This window comes from Ctenopharyngodon idella, chromosome 5 (genome assembly GCF_019924925.1).
Source record: "Ctenopharyngodon idella isolate HZGC_01 chromosome 5, HZGC01, whole genome shotgun sequence".
Classification (NCBI taxonomy): domain Eukaryota; kingdom Metazoa; phylum Chordata; class Actinopteri; order Cypriniformes; family Xenocyprididae; genus Ctenopharyngodon; species Ctenopharyngodon idella.
The window spans coordinates 30,133,898-30,151,267 of record NC_067224.1 but is presented as its reverse complement, the minus strand read 5'-3'; the positions used below and the strand labels follow the sequence as shown (position 1 = coordinate 30,151,267).

The following is a 17,370-nucleotide window of genomic DNA, read 5'->3' as shown; positions in this document are numbered from 1 at the left end:
GTCCAGCTGTTTTAATTTAAACCATGCAAACCTTTTCAGAAGAATTACTTAAATATAGGGTCCTAAATACTTCGTGTAATAAAACATATAAGATTTGACAGAGTTCACCGCAATGCTCTCAACTAACGGGTATTCCAGATGTTTTGTAGCCTAATACAAACGTTTAAAGAGGCCATTTCATGTTTACCCTACTTGGTGTTTAATTATTTAATATGAATGGTTAGCTTCATAGCATCACTATTCTCATTTTCATAGGACGTCGAAGCGCTATGCTAGGCTATTACAATTATTTTATATTAGGCTACTTACTATATTACATAGCATAATTGCGAATTATACAATGAATTATATCACAAGTGATAAACGTGTCTATGTAAATCTGCAATAAAGTGATAAAAGAATGACTATTTATTTAACGATGTATCCGTTTAATAGGCTACTTGATCCTAAGGCGTCCTAAAGATCCCAAGTCCTCGAGCGGCGTTCTGTTGCTATGGTTACCTTCCTTCCTCAGTCGAACGACTTCTCTATTTGTCGACTAGTGAGAATGTGAGTTATTGCTTACTAAAATGTTGTTAAAAATGCCCTTTGTAAACAATTTTAGATTTAAACCTGTTTAATGTACTTGCAAGATGCCCAACTGTTTGTTTTGACATCCTTTGGAGGGCTTAAAGATTAGTAGGGAGGGTCAGACCCCCCAAAGCCCCCCATAATTCGCACCCTGTCTTGAGTGCTTCTAAGTGTAACGTTTCCCTACGGCTCTCGTGCTTTCTTTTCATTTACACCTTTAGAGGATGTTTCGCGTCGGTTGAGTTCACTCGATGAATACTTTACGGCAGAAAAAAAACAAAAACAGCAACAGAGACAAAAGCAACTTCGCACAAGCGCTCTGGGTGTGCTCTGTCACTGCAAAAAAATCCCTTTTTCACATGAGCATTCCGTGCACACTATAGCTCCTTCATTTGGAGGGCGTGGCTTAACGCGCAACCACGCCTTCCTCTCTCTCACACACACACACAGTCTACAGAGTGAGAGAAAAGCGCTTCCCGAGCGCTTAGTCCTGTCAGTGTACAGACATGAACCGAGCTCAGCGAGCAATAATCAAATCAATGATTTTTATTCTTAGTGATTAACACTTAGTTTTTTATTTTTCGTTTTCCGCTCAAAGGTGCTACACTTTTCCGTCCTAACCGCCCTGTCTCTGTTCAAAAATCGTTCAATCGTTTGCGCTGGATCTGTCGTGCCAGAAGATGTGCGTGGAGAGCGATGGATGTGAAATCGAGAGGTGCAGCAGTTCGGATGAGGTGCACACGCTGTCTGGAAGCATGAGTCCGGCTCTTAAATCCAGTCCAGACCTGCATCCCTGCAGACCTGGGCAAAAATTCCGTGCCGCATTACTCCGATGCCGGACACCGCTCGTTGCCGCCGGGATTCTGAGTTTTGGAAATGTGCTCAATTACATGGACAGATACACCGTAGCAGGTAAGACCAGTATTTTATTGCTGTATTGACGTTCGTTTTATTAACTACCTCGGAAGAGCAAAAACAACGCTAGTCATCATTTGTATTGTTTAATGTTTCACTTACAAGGAGGTTTCAGTTCAACACAATGACCAGGAAAATCACATTTTAAACATTAACATAAGTCAAGTGATCTTTTGTATGCTCTATATCCCGCTGCACACGTGCTGAGTTTTATTGAACGGGTTAAGACCGTTTGCCTTAGCCTATATTGTGTGATTTAATCAAACTATCTCTATAGGTAACCCCGTTGTGCTATAGCATGATATTGATTACTATTGTGAGTGATCTTAGATCAATCTAATCTGACCTTATGTCTCGCAAAAGAGTCCAAATCCAAAGCCTCATGACAAGTGGTCCCATGTATAGTCTATTTATGTCATTATGAGATTTTCAAATCAGTATCTATGTTACACATATAGCCTATAGTCAATTACTAATAACAATCTGCACATAAAGCAGCTCCACACAATAATTAGCCCGTGTAGCCTATTAGGTTCATTATTATTGTATGTCAGTTTAAAATGGGACTCAAATCGCGTACGTTAACGTATTTATTAAGCTCATGGACACCGCGTCCAAACATAATAGCATACGTTTACACATAGATACAAACGTACACAGACCTCATTTAAAGATGTAGCGCTTTACTCGAGGGCGGTCCAAAGTAATTTAGAGCAAACTTCTCGAGGGACACATCTTATATCCATGGTTTTATAAATAGTACCCTCGGTAGCGCTGAACACAAGATGCCCTTGAATGAAGTTATTCAGGAATAAAGGCAGAGCGCAGCCGCGGTCTGACATGTTTCCATAGAAACTAGAACAGATTTAATCTACTAGTTTTGTTGTCAAACTTAGCATCCCTCAAAAGGAGTGGAATTAATTCGTTTTTGGTATGGGTACTTGGTGATCTGAGGCGACCTGTCAGCTGACATTTGCTCCAGCACACTTTGAGAGGGGTAATTTGCATGAATAACTAATGATAAGCGATTAGAGATTTGGAAGAAGGCAAAAGTGTGCTATTATCTTGGGGTTTCTGAAATGCGGGATTTAGTATAGCCTTCAATAATAGATACGGCTCTTATAACCCATTTCCCCTCATTGCTTTACTTATAAGGCTTAGGCTATATAATTTTTTTCCTTCTGTTTCTTGACAGAAATGGGTCGCATTATGATTTTCTTTGATATGATGTAAGTTGCCTACTAAGAAATATTCATGTGTACTTCATTATCAGGTGGAGCTTGTGAAATTATTATTTTTTAATTAAATATGCCTATAGACTATGTGTAACATGGTTCTTGAATACTTGGAAAGATTACAAACAATTATTAATTGGAAGAAGAAAAAGCGTTATGGCGATTCCATAATTGAAATGGAAATGGTCGCAGTGTCTGCGCTGAACATCACGTTCCCTCTGGCGCGCGCTGTACAGATACTTTGGACAGCGCGAGATGCTTGAATGGCGCGCCGCTGCAGCATGTAGGCTATTTTGTTGTATTATGTAGTTATTTAGCAAAGCCCGGGATGCCTCCATAGTTGCAGGATCTGCTTTGGCAAAGTCTTCTCTCGTCTTTTCATATAGGACTATACGTAAAAGGTGCGTTATTTTTCCAGATGGTCACGTGTTACACCACTCACGCGAACAATTTTAAGATGCAAGTCAGTAATTAATGGGGTGAAATTTGCGAAGAAGTGAAAGGAGAAAATTAGGCAAGGCAACGTTATCGGCTCATGGCAGCTTATAGCGCTCGTTTGTACTACAAACCAAGGTTCAGCAACATTACATAAGACAAGTCGAGCTGTGATAACATTATGAAAAAGATGTTGACATGCGGTATAGCCCGAATCTCATTTAATCTCGCCATCTCTAAAATCATTCTCGTTTTACTCAAACGTTATTCTAAAAAGATCGATTGATCATCCTGTTTCAGATAAAAAAATATCAATGTAAGCTAAATTCCATTCGTTTTTACTCAAGTGAGTTAACAGATACACACTTTTGACTATGAAAAAGGAAGATTCTTTATCATGTTATATAACTGCTCATGTTAAACATGCACAGCTGATCAAACTCTTGGCTTTTAAACAGTGAGTTACGTCTGAACAGCATAGATGAATGAATAGAAGTATAGAATATATTGCAGCAAAAAATGGTCAATTCTCAGGAGAGGAGTTTTGTAAATGTGTTTGGTTTGTGAGTGTTGCAGCAGCAGACTGAATGTTGTTGAGTTTAGCGTGGATCTCTTCTACATCTCAGTGTCTGATTAATCATGCGTTATGGGAAGCATGCATGTGAGGGTGAAGCCCCCTTCATGGGTAAAGAGGAGAGGCTAGAGCTGACGCAGCCATCCTGCAGTGGCGACGGCCACTCATGTGTCTGTGTGTGTGAAAGAGAGAGAGAGAGAGAGAGAATGATCCACATGGTTGCTGAGACCTCCTCACCACTGCTGTTCAGTCATTTGTACTGCAGTCAGACTGACACAGACATCACATTAATGATGTTCTGCAGTGGTATGTGTGGGTTTATGTGTCTGAGGGAAAATTAGGGATGGATAGTACACCCAAAACAAAATTCTGTCATCATTTACTCACCCTCATGTCGTTCCAAACCCGTATGTAAACCCGTAAGTCTTTTTTTCATACAATTCTAAAAAGAAAAAAGAAATTCATGCAGGTTTGAAATGACTTGAGAGTGAGTTACAGCATTTTTGTTTATAGGTGAACTATCCCTGCAAAGAAAACAGAGATGTTTAGCTAAAATTTAAAAGTAATTCACTAAGCCATGATGCTTTAACATTTGCAGTGGTGTAGTAAAAAAATGGAAAACAGGATTGTGCCCACTTAAATTTTAGTGCAGCAGTTTACTCTCTCACACAAACAAAATTAAATCAAATGTGCATGCAGGAATTGCTTGTAAAACAGAACTTAACATTACGTTCTCAGTCAGTGTCTTACATATAATTAATGCAGTCCCAATGACTGAAATCGTGTCTAATAAATACCGTCACTGTGAAAACACTTAATTTGAGTTTTTTTGCTATTTCAGTCATATCCATTTACTGCCAGTTTCACTTTTTACGAGCCCTTCTTCCAGGCTGTGGTTGTCTTGGAATCTTTTAGCATCAACCAAAGTCTCTCATCACTGTTAGCCAGAACCAAATGTTAATTCTCTAAAAAGAGGGAGTGTGTCTCTAAAAAAGCAGTTAGTGTCATTTTTGCCTTGTCGGTCTCGTGTTTAGCTGATAAATATTTTTGTGTGTGAAACAGAACAGCAAAGCTCTAATTTGGCCGTTTTCTCCACCTAAACAAAACTAGTGGGTGTGCAGTTTTTATAGCAGAGGAGAGACAACCAATCCCTCGTGGGGAACCACAGAGCAAGGAGGAAGAAAACCATGCTAGTATGTGAATGTGTGCTGAATCTTGGGGAAAAACTTGCTTATCATCACCTGTGTCAAGTTTGGATTGTGAGTAGGTGTGAGTGTAATATGGTCACTATAGGCTCATGTTGTTTATTTTTGGTGGCTGGGCTATCTGCTATAACTCATATCTGGCTAGTCAAAGTAGCAAGAGACTTTATATTTCGTTATGTTTAGCCCAAGGTGCATTTCTGCAATGTTGGGGCTGAGTTGCCCTCCTCTTTCCCTCCCTATTGGCCGATTATAGTTGTCCGCTATCTATATCTGTCTCTTTCTGTCTCCAACACAGCCTCCAGTGGGACCAAGAGATCAGATTGATGGGACTGAGGTTGTGAACCATTTAGTTTGATTAAATTTGTGGTTTGGCTGTGATGGCTCAGACCCAGGGAGGCAGGGAGGCAGGCTGGCAACAGTCCCTCCAGCAGACAGGCTGAGCTCAACAACAGATTACGGTTAAGACAGGGATTAGGAGGCGCGGGGAATACCACAGGGACGTACAGACGGAGGCCACTTAACATTATTTGATCTAAGATCCTCCACTGAGCCACCGGCCTGACGCCTGCTCTAATGAAGGCAGTTTGACTGGTAATCTGGATTATGAGGTGCAGCGGATACTGAAAGGTGCAGTTTTTTTTTTTCCTAAAGGCATCTTAGGTATGAGGATATTTAATCTCAAGACAAGTGCTTAATTAAGTGTGATGGGTAATCCAGCAGCCCGAGGAGCTCCTTGAGGGAAAATGGGCATGTCTGCACATTCAGATACACAGGCTCACAGTTTATGAGGGGAAGTGGAGACTACAGTACTGTACGTTTTGCTGCATTGCTCTTCTGCACTAGATGGTCCAGTCTAGCTGGCTCAGCTCTAGTTCTGCCTGGACACACTCCTTGGCAGTACCTTTTGTGAGACACACATACACACACACACACCCGCACAGTGTCATTTCCAGTTGTGCCCCTTATGGTGTGAGTTGAAGGTGTGATAAGGCCTATCAGTGACAAAACAGTGTGCTGTACTGAAGGAGGTCAGCAGTAGTAGCACGTAGCACATGCGCTGCACATACAGTGTGCACTTTGCGCATGTTAGTGTTGTCACAAGTATTGACCACGATATCAAGTCGGTACTGAAATTTTAAAAATATGACACTTTGAGCGCTGTTGAGCAGATTTGTAAAAAACAACTCTGATTGGCCTTTGTGTTCACGCACTCATCCGATATGTCTGTGATTGGCTACAATGATCAACGCGTGGGAGCGTTTGAAAGCACATGGAAATGTTTGAATTTGAAAGTGTTTTGAAAGCGGGAGCGGGAACGTTTGAAAGCAAGCGTCTATCAGCGTGTGTTTCTGTGTAAGCGCTCGGTGGAGAGAGTCATTGATGTCTATTTAAAACATGTTTTTGAAGCGTCAACCATTGTAGCCAATCACAGACATATCTGATGAGTGTGTGAACACAACGGCCAATCAGAGGTGTTTACGAATCCACTCAACAGCGCTCAAAGCATCATATTTTTTAAATTGGTATCATGGTCGATACTTTTGACAACACTAGCACGTGCTAATAAAAGTTTATATTATGTTTATATATTTTTTTAGAATTACATATTTTTAAAATCGACAAGTCAGTAGGTTGCCTGACTTAATAGCCCATAAGTACGCCTTTATCATGATCGGATGTGTTTAGGAGTGTTTGCATAAAGGTGCAGTCACATTTACCGTTGCTCGGCAAATTATCAGGTGAAATCCAATTTAATAGGAATTGATGCAATCTGGAATTTCATGTGAGGGCAAAAGATTTCCCCACGCAAAGTGCAAGTGGTTCATAATTCCTCTCCATGGGCATTGTTTGCTGAAAACTTTTGATAAGGTTTATACCATTATCTTAGCCAAAGCTAATTACGTAGCGCTTCAAGTGACAGTAGAAAGTTAGAAACAAAAGAAGGCAAATGTGACAGGAAAAAGTGTTTATTTGTGAAGGAGCTTTTATACAGTATGTGGGTAAGTATCACAGCAGTGCGTTTTAAATATACCTGCAGCAAATTAACTGTCTGTGTTTAAAAGAAACTTTGAGGTTGGCTCAGTCACTTTAGGCTTGGCTGTCATCTCGCTCCCTTTCTTTCACTTGTTTTACTGTGTTTATATTAAAGGACTCTCAACAACAAAAACATGAAAGTAATGAAAAACTCTCAGTAATTGAGTTTATAAGCTTGTCTCACTCTTCTCATGCAGAACAAATGGCTTCCATTTCTCCCAACTTTGTTTCCCATATGCACTGTAATTGTTCCTCATAGAAGCAGTTATAGAGTTGTTGTGTTTACTACTGATGTCTTTCTCAAACCTGAAATATAAATCCATTAAAGTAAACTCGTTAAAAGGCGATTACAAGTTTAGCTCTTAATGCTGGAGTGTATTGATGAAGGCACAGAGTATTTAATATGCAGTGCAATATACATTAGTGTTTGAGAAATGACTGGCATACTTTAATGCTCAAGGTGTTTTCTTTTAATTGAACAAATTTTGACCTCATATTAAAGTTATCTCATATTCAGATCTTTTCTTAGCACCTGTGTGTGTTTTTGTGGGGTTGTATTTTGCTGATGGCACAGTATGTGCTGCCTGTGATAGCAGTGGCTGGAATTAGACAGCAGCTCTTCCTCCTTTCAACAGTGCTTTTCATGTGGTCACGGCATCTATTACACAAGCACAAAAAGCCATTTCTGTGACAGCCGCTACTTCCCTAAAGACAGCTTTTCTTAAGCCTGACCTATTCCTAAAAGTTGGGCAAGAAAGTGTTTGAAAAGATCTTCCAGCTTTCCTGTATCGTTTATTTTCATTCATCTGCCTCAACTGTTTCCTTATGAAGAGCACACAACCATGACCGCCTGTCTGACCTCAACAATAAGGTCAGTGTATAATATATTTAGACACGAGTGGACAAATTCTCATCTTGCTCCGGAGAGGCTGTATTGGGCGAAGCAGTTTGGTGACTCAAAATAAACGCTGACACAATCATGTCTACTAACAGCCTCTGAAAACCAGGATGCGATTTGTTCGGTTTATTTTTTAACAGGCTTGTCTTTCATTTGGCCCATGTGATGTTCATTTAATGTAGCGTGGACGATCCAAACAAGGCACAGCGTTTGTTATGTTTTTCCACCAGAGCGACGGCTGACGTGCTTATTTAAATGGCACTGACCCTGTTAATATAATTGGTGGCCCGCTTTTAGCTCGTTGCATGTCCAAACAGATGCGCAGTATGTGTGGGTGTTTGTCTGTTTAAAAAAGGGATCCACTGTGATTCTCAGCCTCAACATGAGTCTTTTTGATTGAGTGTGTCTAAGGGATTAAGGGCGGAGAGATTGACAGACAGCTGTAGAGGAGGGTGAAGGAAGCAGGGGGAGGGGCGCCTGAGGGGGGAGCGCACCTGTGAGATTGGAAGTCACAGGTATGTCACTGTGTATTAGATCAAGATCATTCAGAATGTATTAATATGAGTGTGGGAGACATCCTCAGGCCGGACCTCTGACCCATAATGACAACAACTGGCCAAACAGGGACAAAAACTTAACAGCACAACAACAGCAGAAGCTTTCATATAATTCTGTAATCATTTTTGTTATCAGAGCCTGCATAATTTTACCATTATTTTATAGTAAAAGTGCTTGTATCTATAAAATACAGATTTTGATCAAATTCCTTTTATTTCCAAAATCAAGACATTTTTTACAGTATTTTTACAGTAAAATTACATGTAAAAAGCTGTTCAAAACTTTTTAAAAGCCTTATTTATTAAAAGATATTTTTATAAAAGAGAGGATGCATTAAATTGTTTAAAAGTGACAGTAAAGTGTTGTTTATTTGAACTTTCTATTCATCAAAGAATTCTAAAAAAATAAAAAATAAAATACTTTAAAGTATAGCTATAACTGGTCTGAAAACTGATGGCTGCTGAAAATTCAGATTTGCCAAATAAATTGCATTGATGAGAAAAAAAACCCTAAACTTTTGAATGATTATCATATATATTTCTTAATCATTTATGATTTAAGTAGTTGTTCTAGTTATATGAGGGTGCATAATATTAATGGCTGATAATCTGTTCTGTTTTTAGATAAGACTGAGTAAATATTGACCAAATAAAATCAAAAGAAAGGTCAGTAGGGTAAACTACTCTACTAAAGCGTAGCTTTGTCTGTAAAGGAAGCTTTCGGAAGCGCTTTATATAGCCATGACAAATATTTAAACTGGACTTTACTGCAAGTCTGTATTTGCAGAGACTTATTAAGGAGGAAAATATGTCATCTTTCCTTCTATTCAATAGCGATTGAGTACATATGTATTATGTAACATGTTATTTCCCAGATTATAGCCTAAGTGTGTATGAGTGTGACTACACAGGGTGACACAGTGTCTGTAGGTAAGACCTCTGTGTCTTGTCTGTTTTGTGATATCTCTATTAATGTAGGGATGAAAGGACAGGCCTCATCAAGCCAATATTTGCAGCATTTTTCCAAAGCTTGCAATTAAGCATCTTATGTTGTATGTGTATTCCTGTGTCATTGGATGCCATCTATTTATACTTGGGAACATATGGTTTTGATTGTCACCCTGACACATTACATGTCAGAAACACTTTCACCTCAGTGGGAAATCTTGCCCTGGTGTTTCGGTGTGTGTGAAGTGTAAATGTCCAGGGTTTGAAGGCTCAGGTTTTCACAGAGGAACAGGTTGTGTTTTCTCAAAACCTCAGGGTGACAGTCACACGTTAACGTCCTACCCTGTACCTGTTTAAATTCCAGTGATTCTTTAATTGTACTCATTCATTTCCCAGAGTTATTCATTCATCAGTTCTAAAAATAACCCTTTGCATGCTATGGAGAGACAAGTATGCCTTTATGTATGCTGTTCAGTATGCAGTGACTGGCTGGTCATAGGGAGCCCCGGGACTTTTCCTAATGGCCTGGTTGACTTGTGGTTGGCTGTTGAAAGCAAAATTACACTACCGTTTATAAGTCTGAAGTTCATTCAAGATTTTTTTAAAAAGAAATTAATACTTTTATTCAGCAAAGACACAAAGTTTCCATTTCAAATAGGCCTAAATGCTGTTGAACTTTCTATTCATCAAAATATTGTGAAAAATGTATCACAGTTTCCACAAGCATATTAAGCAGCACAACTGTTTTTGACACTGATAATAAGAAATGTTTCTCAAGCAACAAATCAGTTGTTTATGTATATAATGAGTCATGTAGATACTGGGCTACTCCACAGCGGTTGTCTTCCCGCTCTGTCTAAAATGCTCAGAGTATAAACACTAAGGCATACCGTGGTGATTCAGGATAAGACAAAAACACCTTTTGGAAGATGGATTCATGATACTCAATCATTATGTAAATTTTGCACATTTTGAACTAAAAAAGTTACATAGTGTACCTTTAATAATATTTCACAATATTACTGTTTTCACTGTATTTTTAAAATCATCAAAATGCAGCCTTGCTGAGACTTTGCTGAACATTTAAAAAATCTTACATGCCCCAAACTTTTGATCATTAGTATAGTTACATATTAAATATAGAAAAATTTTAAAGAGAAAGAAAGTTCAGACATTGTAAGTTAATTTAAGCCAGTGTTGCAATTGTAGTATAAGTCAGTGTTGTGCCTCAGCCACTTTATTTAACAACATAGAGTAAAAATGAATGCATATTAACTAGATAATACAGCAGGCAATAGTGTTTGTTAAACTGACATAAGTCCCTGGCTGTTTCTAGGCACAGTTCATTTGCTGAATGATAAATCTTCAAGACGTTGGTTTCCTTTAAGGATTAATTTGGCATTCTTACCAGGTTAGCACAAATGTTTGAGTTATTTGGCCACACCAGAACATAATAATTACCTGCAACTAACGCCTAAAATACCCGTGTGTGTGTATGTGAGGTGTGTGTCTCCACCTCACTGCTGTGGAATGTGGAGGTAGAGCTGGAATTCCAGTGATGCGGTTATTTTGTTTTCCCACAGTTACCTCCAATCTATAGTTACCAGTCACCAGCCCATGCCACGGAAAGGTGCTTATCAAAACAGAATCAATACAAAGCATGTAGATTTAAACTGCCAAAAACACTTCTTTATGGCTCTTATAATCTCACGCCCTTTTTATATCTTGAACGTTTCTCTTGGGATTCTGTGGCGGAACATTTTTGTGTGCCATTTTTTCATTTGCCTGCAGGATAAAATACAAATCTAAGACATATTGTAGCTTGAGAGTGTCTTGCACTGTTCTGCATTAAACTAGACCAGGAAGAAATGAGATTTATCTCTAATTCATGAAGGAGAAAGTGAGATGGATTACTGTCCTGGAGACTCTCAGCTGTACTCAATGAGAGTGGATGAAAATAGTGCTTTGCATAGCAAGAAAATGGATGTAATAAAAGACACTGGGACAGAACATAAAATGATCAGTAGGTCTGTGTGTGATTGCATGGGTGTGTTTCTGTGTATTGATTGCATAGAATAGAGGTTTCTGGGGCTACAGTCAATTATAGACTACAGTAACTCTTGAATACATGCCACATGTGGATCTCTTGTAGGTATTGATTGCAGGCAACTCACTTCTGATGCTTTCTATGTGTTCATCACAGGGTTATTCGACATTCAGAATTGAATTGAGAATGCCTTTTAAATTCTAGTTCAGTGAAGTTACTAAATTTAAAGTGAATAGACTGCTTATTTCTGTTAAAAAAGCTTCTAGTATAGTATTCTTCCATAGCAAACTGTAGTAGCAGCAAACCTTTTCTAGATAGATAGATAGATAGATAGATGTAGGATATGACATACACTAGGAATTAAGGTTGCACTAGGTGTCTCACCATAGGTGTCCACTGAGAGATCAAACAGCAAAGCCCGTCCATGCTGAGTCAAGAGGGATTGATGACAACTTTCCTGCACATGTAGTATTTTATAGTTATTACTGTCCTCTGTAGGGTTCTCTAAGGTTATGAATGCTCTATCTCTTCTGAAACCGCTTTTGACCCTTTGGTATTAAGTTGGATGAAGAATCTATATAGTAGCAAGGAGTCATATCTTTTTTAAAGTATAGCTATAACTGGTCTGTACCGCATAAATCAAAAGAGAAAACCGTGAAACATTTATGTGTGTAGTTTTCACTCAATTGGTCATTATAACTGACTGAAAATGTTTTTTTTTTCACACACATTTCTCCTACTCATCACCCTTAGCTGTCAGTTGTCTAAAGCTCATGGCCACTCACCCAGAGCAGTTGTGGCTACAGTCTAATGCTAAATTGAGCTTGAAAGACCAGCTCTCAACGTAAGCTTTTTCAGGCTAAAGTGTGCTGAAATGCCCCATCCAATTTAGCTCTCTCCTTTTCTTCGTCTTTCTCTTTTCCCTCCAGTTTTCATTTACTCAGTCTCGTGACACCTCTTGAATCTCTTCTCTCTGTTTACTTTCACTCTAGGTTGCTCAACACTGTCAATTAGTACATTGAGAATAGCTTGGCTCGCTGTGCCGTTTGAAGCTTTATTGATTGAGCTCTTCTCCTTAGACATTTTCTGAATCAAAGAGCTTCAAAGATGTTTCGACCAAAGATGATTAAGTTTGTATTTTAGTATTCAAGGAGCATCCATGGCCATTTTCAGGTAATTCCTGAACACTTTGAGGTAGTATTTGAAGTGAACAATTTTTTTGTTGTGCCCAAACACAATTAATGGACATAAACTTTAAAAATCAATAAGAACTATGTTTTGGATTAACATGCTGCTTTAAATCTAGATTTTTGCATTTGTTAAGAGATTCAGTTTACAATCTCAACAATGTAGTCAGAGGGATATGGGCTAATTAATGATGTTTCACTATAGGTTTACACTTTGAATGGGAACGGCAGTAATTAAGAAAGATAATCAAGCACTTCAGCACTTTTATTCAGGACTAATTATTATTCACAGAATCGGGCACTGTTGACACCCCCCTGGGTGAGACCCACCCCACTCCTACACAGCTCTTAGAGAACAAAGAGAAGAAAAGGAGAATAAGCAAAGAGGCATAGCGAGTGGAAAAGCCAAATTAAATCTCGTTACAGGCAAAAAAACAAAAAGCCCTCATAATTACAGTAATCCCTTTCTGTGTTATGTAAAAATAAAAAAATAAAAACAAAGCATTAGGATTAGGCTACAAATGAAGCTTGTCTAACGTCAATCAGCAAAACGTTAAGCCAGTTAATGGCTCTATGTCATCGTTTGATGTTGGTCTTAGCGTATCTCCTGTTCAAAATTTTGGGGTCAGTATGATTTTTTGATGTTTTTGAAAGAATTCTCTAGCTCACCAAGGCTGCATTTATTTGTTAAAAATGCAGTAAAAACTGTAAAATATTATTATAATTTAAAATAGCTGTTTTCTGTTTTAATATATTTTAAACCGTAATTTATTTCTGCAATGGCAAAGCTGAATTTTCAGCAGCCATTACTCCTTCTTCAGTCTCACATGATCCTTCAGAAATCATTCTAATATGCTGATTTACTGCCCAAGAAACATTTCTTATTATTATCAGTGTAGAAAACAGTCATGCTGCTTAATATTTTTGTGAAAACCATGATACATTTGATTAATAAAAGTTCAAAAATATAAAATTTTGTAACGTTATACATTTCTTTACTGTAACTCACTTTTGGCCAATTTAATGCATTCTTGTGGCATAAAAGTATTAATTTCTTTAAAAAGTAAGACCGTAAGACCTTCATTCATCTTCAGAACACAAATTAAGATATTTTTGATGAAATCCGAGAGGTTTCTGAACCACAAATAGGCAGCAATGTCATTGCAACTTTCAGGACCCAGAAAGGTAGTAAAGACATCGTTAAAATAGTCCATGTGACTACAGTGGTTCAACCTTAATGTTATGAAGTGACGAGAATACTTTTTGTGCGCAAAAACAAAACAAAAATAACGACTTTATTCAACAATTTCTTCTCTTCCCTGTCAGTCTCCTACGCTGTTTACGTTGTAAACACAGTGCAGTGCTTCTGGGTTCTACGTCAGAACGCCGGCTCAGTATTGGCCAATACTGAGCCAATACTGACATAGAAACCCGGAGATGCTGAACTGTGTGACCAATGTCAACAGCGTAGGAGAATGACAGGGAAGAGAAGAAATTGTTCAATAAAGTTGTTATTTTTGTTTTGTTTTATGCACAAAAAGTATTCTCGTCGCTTCATAACATTAAGATTGTACCCAACTGCAGTCACATGGACTATTCAAACAATGTCTTTACTGCCTTTCTAGGCTACTACCTTTCAAATAATATTCATGGCTGTAACTAAAGCAAAACTGGCTGTTAAAAAAACAGACCGCCCCAAATCCAGTTTCAACTGGAAATACATCAACACAGGAAAGAAAACTGTTCGTCAAGTGATTTTTCATTAGAATCTGAGAGAAGGAAAAGTAATTAAAGCTTCTGGTTGGCAGTTAACATTAGCATCCAACAGCATGGTATCAGATCAGGCTGATTAGTACGGGTGGCCGTAATTGCACTCCGGCATCTGCCAACTGCTTTCTGTCCTGCTAAATGTGATCCACAAAATTGCTCAGAGTAGTCAGTAGCTTATTTAATGAAACAAGCAGCACATTTAAAGCCTCTATGTGAAATATCTTTATATATATGTATAGTGAACATTACTGCCAATGTTTACTGTTGCTAAACATTGTGTCTCAGTGTCTGTCTGGAGTAAGTGTAAGGAGTAAGTGTACTGATATATATCTGCTACCATACATTCACTGACCATACACACTCCGACAGTGATGTTGAGTATCTAAGGGGGAATCAGGCAGCCTGGGGATTTTTCTGCGCTCCAGTGCATTCTGACCACTGCACAGCTATACGTCTGACACATGGGCTCACACTCCAGAGGATAATTCTCTTATGAATTATTAATGCCCAAATACTATGCTGTTTCTGCAAAGCACCTCCAGAAGAGCAATATTTTATGCAATATTTAAAAGCAAGTGATGCAGTCTAGAATAGCTGTGTTTTGGTGAAGAAGCCCTGCAGTGCACAGTTTATTTACACATTTTCTAGGCAAGTATTTTGAAACCCAGGGAATGTGTCTGAGATTATTAAATACATTTTCTGCCCATTTGTGATTGCATATTCACACATCATTCCATTTTTTTTTATGCACACACACCTTAAAACCAGTCTCAGATCAGCATTGCAGTGTACAGCATGATACACTGACTGGCAGCCCGCCTGAGGGTGAGGCAGTAATGAGGAACTACTGGTATAAAATGGTGAGGGAATTCCAAAACACCCACACCCGCAAACGCCCGCTAAAACACCCCCCCGCTCCTCTGACATCTGCACTGTGTTTATACGGACTGTGTGGTGGTTAAAAGGCTGAGTGGAAAAAGCATCCGTCGCTTTGCGGGATATCGATGAACCCGGCGATCAGGAGCTCGCCAAGAACAGACCAGCATATTTGTGGTCAGCTCTTACCCTGCCACTGCACTCTCAAAGGTTTGGCTCAGTGTAAGAGGGCAGACATTTTGCAGAGAAACTGAGAAGGGTTAACATGGGAACAGTCTTTTTCTCGCTTTCGCACATGTGTAGCTTCTCCGTGCTGAGGTGTTGTTACATCGATTCCTGTGACACTTTAAGAAGGATCACCCCTAGCTGATGAGAGAAGCAGAGAAGGGGATGGGAAAGGAGGAAAAGAAAATAGGAGGAAGAGAGCTTAAGGATGTGTCAGCAGCCGAACAGTGTACCAGTGGTTTAGTAGAATGAAAAGAATGAGGGAGAGAACTTCATAACAGAGCAGAGAGGAAACATTCTCTTACCGCAAAGAGTAGCATTACACAGGATATGGAAATGTACATTTGTACTGCAGTTTGACCTACCACACACACACACACACACACACACACAGGGGCAAATTTGAAACAGTTGTGCCATGCAGTACTGCAGAACAAAACCCTGCATCTTATTTACTAACCATCTACAATCCAGTTTAACCAGGTACTAAATTATAACATTCAAAGTACATTTTCTTGTTTTAGTTTTTGTTTATTACTAAACAAATACACCTTTTTATGTACATTAATCTTATAGTAGATTTAGCTTTTTCCTGCATTGTGTTAATCTGAAGGAGATTTTTGTGCATTCATTGTATCTATTGAACATGGCAGCAGTAATTCATCAAATGATAGAGGATAATATGAATTGTGCTTTGAATTTGATGATCGCTACTTTAGTTAATCGGGTGCTAAAACAACACACACTTGCAAAAGGTACCATCATTCAAAATGATTGCCTCTTTTACATGCAGTACTGCAACGCAAAACCCTCCGACTAACCATCTGCAATCTTTTATAATGTAAGTTTACATGCATTATGCATTTAGCAGATGCTTTTAAACAAAGTGAATTGCATTGCATTCAAGTCATTTTATCAGTTCATGCATTCCCTCAAACACATGACCTTGGCGTTGCTTGCGCTATGCTCTACTGTTTGAGCTACATGAATGCATACATTTATGTCTTACTATAAATCTTTACGTGCTAAAACTCACTGTGTGTCTGGTGTAATTATCTTTATGCTATACTACATTTAAAGCTGCAGTATGTAACTTTTTGTTGGTTAAAAATGTTCCAAAATCAATTTTTTGAGCAAGTACATAACCAGCCAAAACTATCTCCTTACATTAGCCCGATTCACAACGGTAAGCTTGTCATAATGTTTCCTAATCCGGATGGTGGGTTTCCGCGGGAAATTCGAGCATGCAGCCGTTCGTCTTTGCGTCATTATGTCACGTCTGTTAACATGAAGGAGTCCCAGTTAGAAGGTTATATGGCATATGGAGGATGCTACAGGCAGCGGATCATTTATAGCCTTTTCTCAGAGCAGCTGCAATAATTAAACTTATCATTTTGATGGCGGATTGTAATCCATAAAGGTCCAAATGACAATCATCAGTGACAACTGGAGATTCACCTGTAGTCAAAAGCAAAAGACTTCGGACTGCAGAGTTGCTACAGAAATTGAAATCTACAGGTAACGCTAATACACACTAAATACACATAGTCACGCAATGCTGATGTTGTTAACTTTAACAATTTTAGAACAAAGTATAACAATAATAATAATTTGCACAGTTTGATGTGATCTGAGCTAAGCGATTGTTAGATTTAATCACCATTGGCAGCTTGATTTATTGCTTTTTTCTCAGTTGGTTAGAACAAAAGTGGCAGACATGTTACTTGTTCAGATGACATTTTCCGGTGAAAATTCTTATTTTGGTCATACTTCCAAGATGTAGAATCTGTGATTCCGCAGTACAGCATCCACACCGGTGTGGTGACTGACAGCAAACATTAGATTCATTGCGTTGAGGAGATGTGCCGAGGCACAACCCATGTAAAGATGATAA

At 38.7% G+C, this 17,370-nt stretch overlaps 1 protein-coding gene across 1 annotated transcript in view; it reads left to right on the top strand.

Moving 5' to 3' along the window:
* The first annotated feature begins 1,031 nt into the window (after window positions 1-1,031).
* Window positions 1,032-17,370, top strand: part of spns2 (SPNS lysolipid transporter 2, sphingosine-1-phosphate) — a 75,830-nt gene continuing 59,491 nt past the window's right edge. Inside the window, exon 1 of the mRNA XM_051894281.1 lies at window positions 1,032-1,482. Within this exon, the coding sequence (XP_051750241.1) occupies window positions 1,251-1,482 (232 nt within the window). The 5' untranslated portion in view covers window positions 1,032-1,250. The remainder of the gene's footprint in view (window positions 1,483-17,370) is intronic.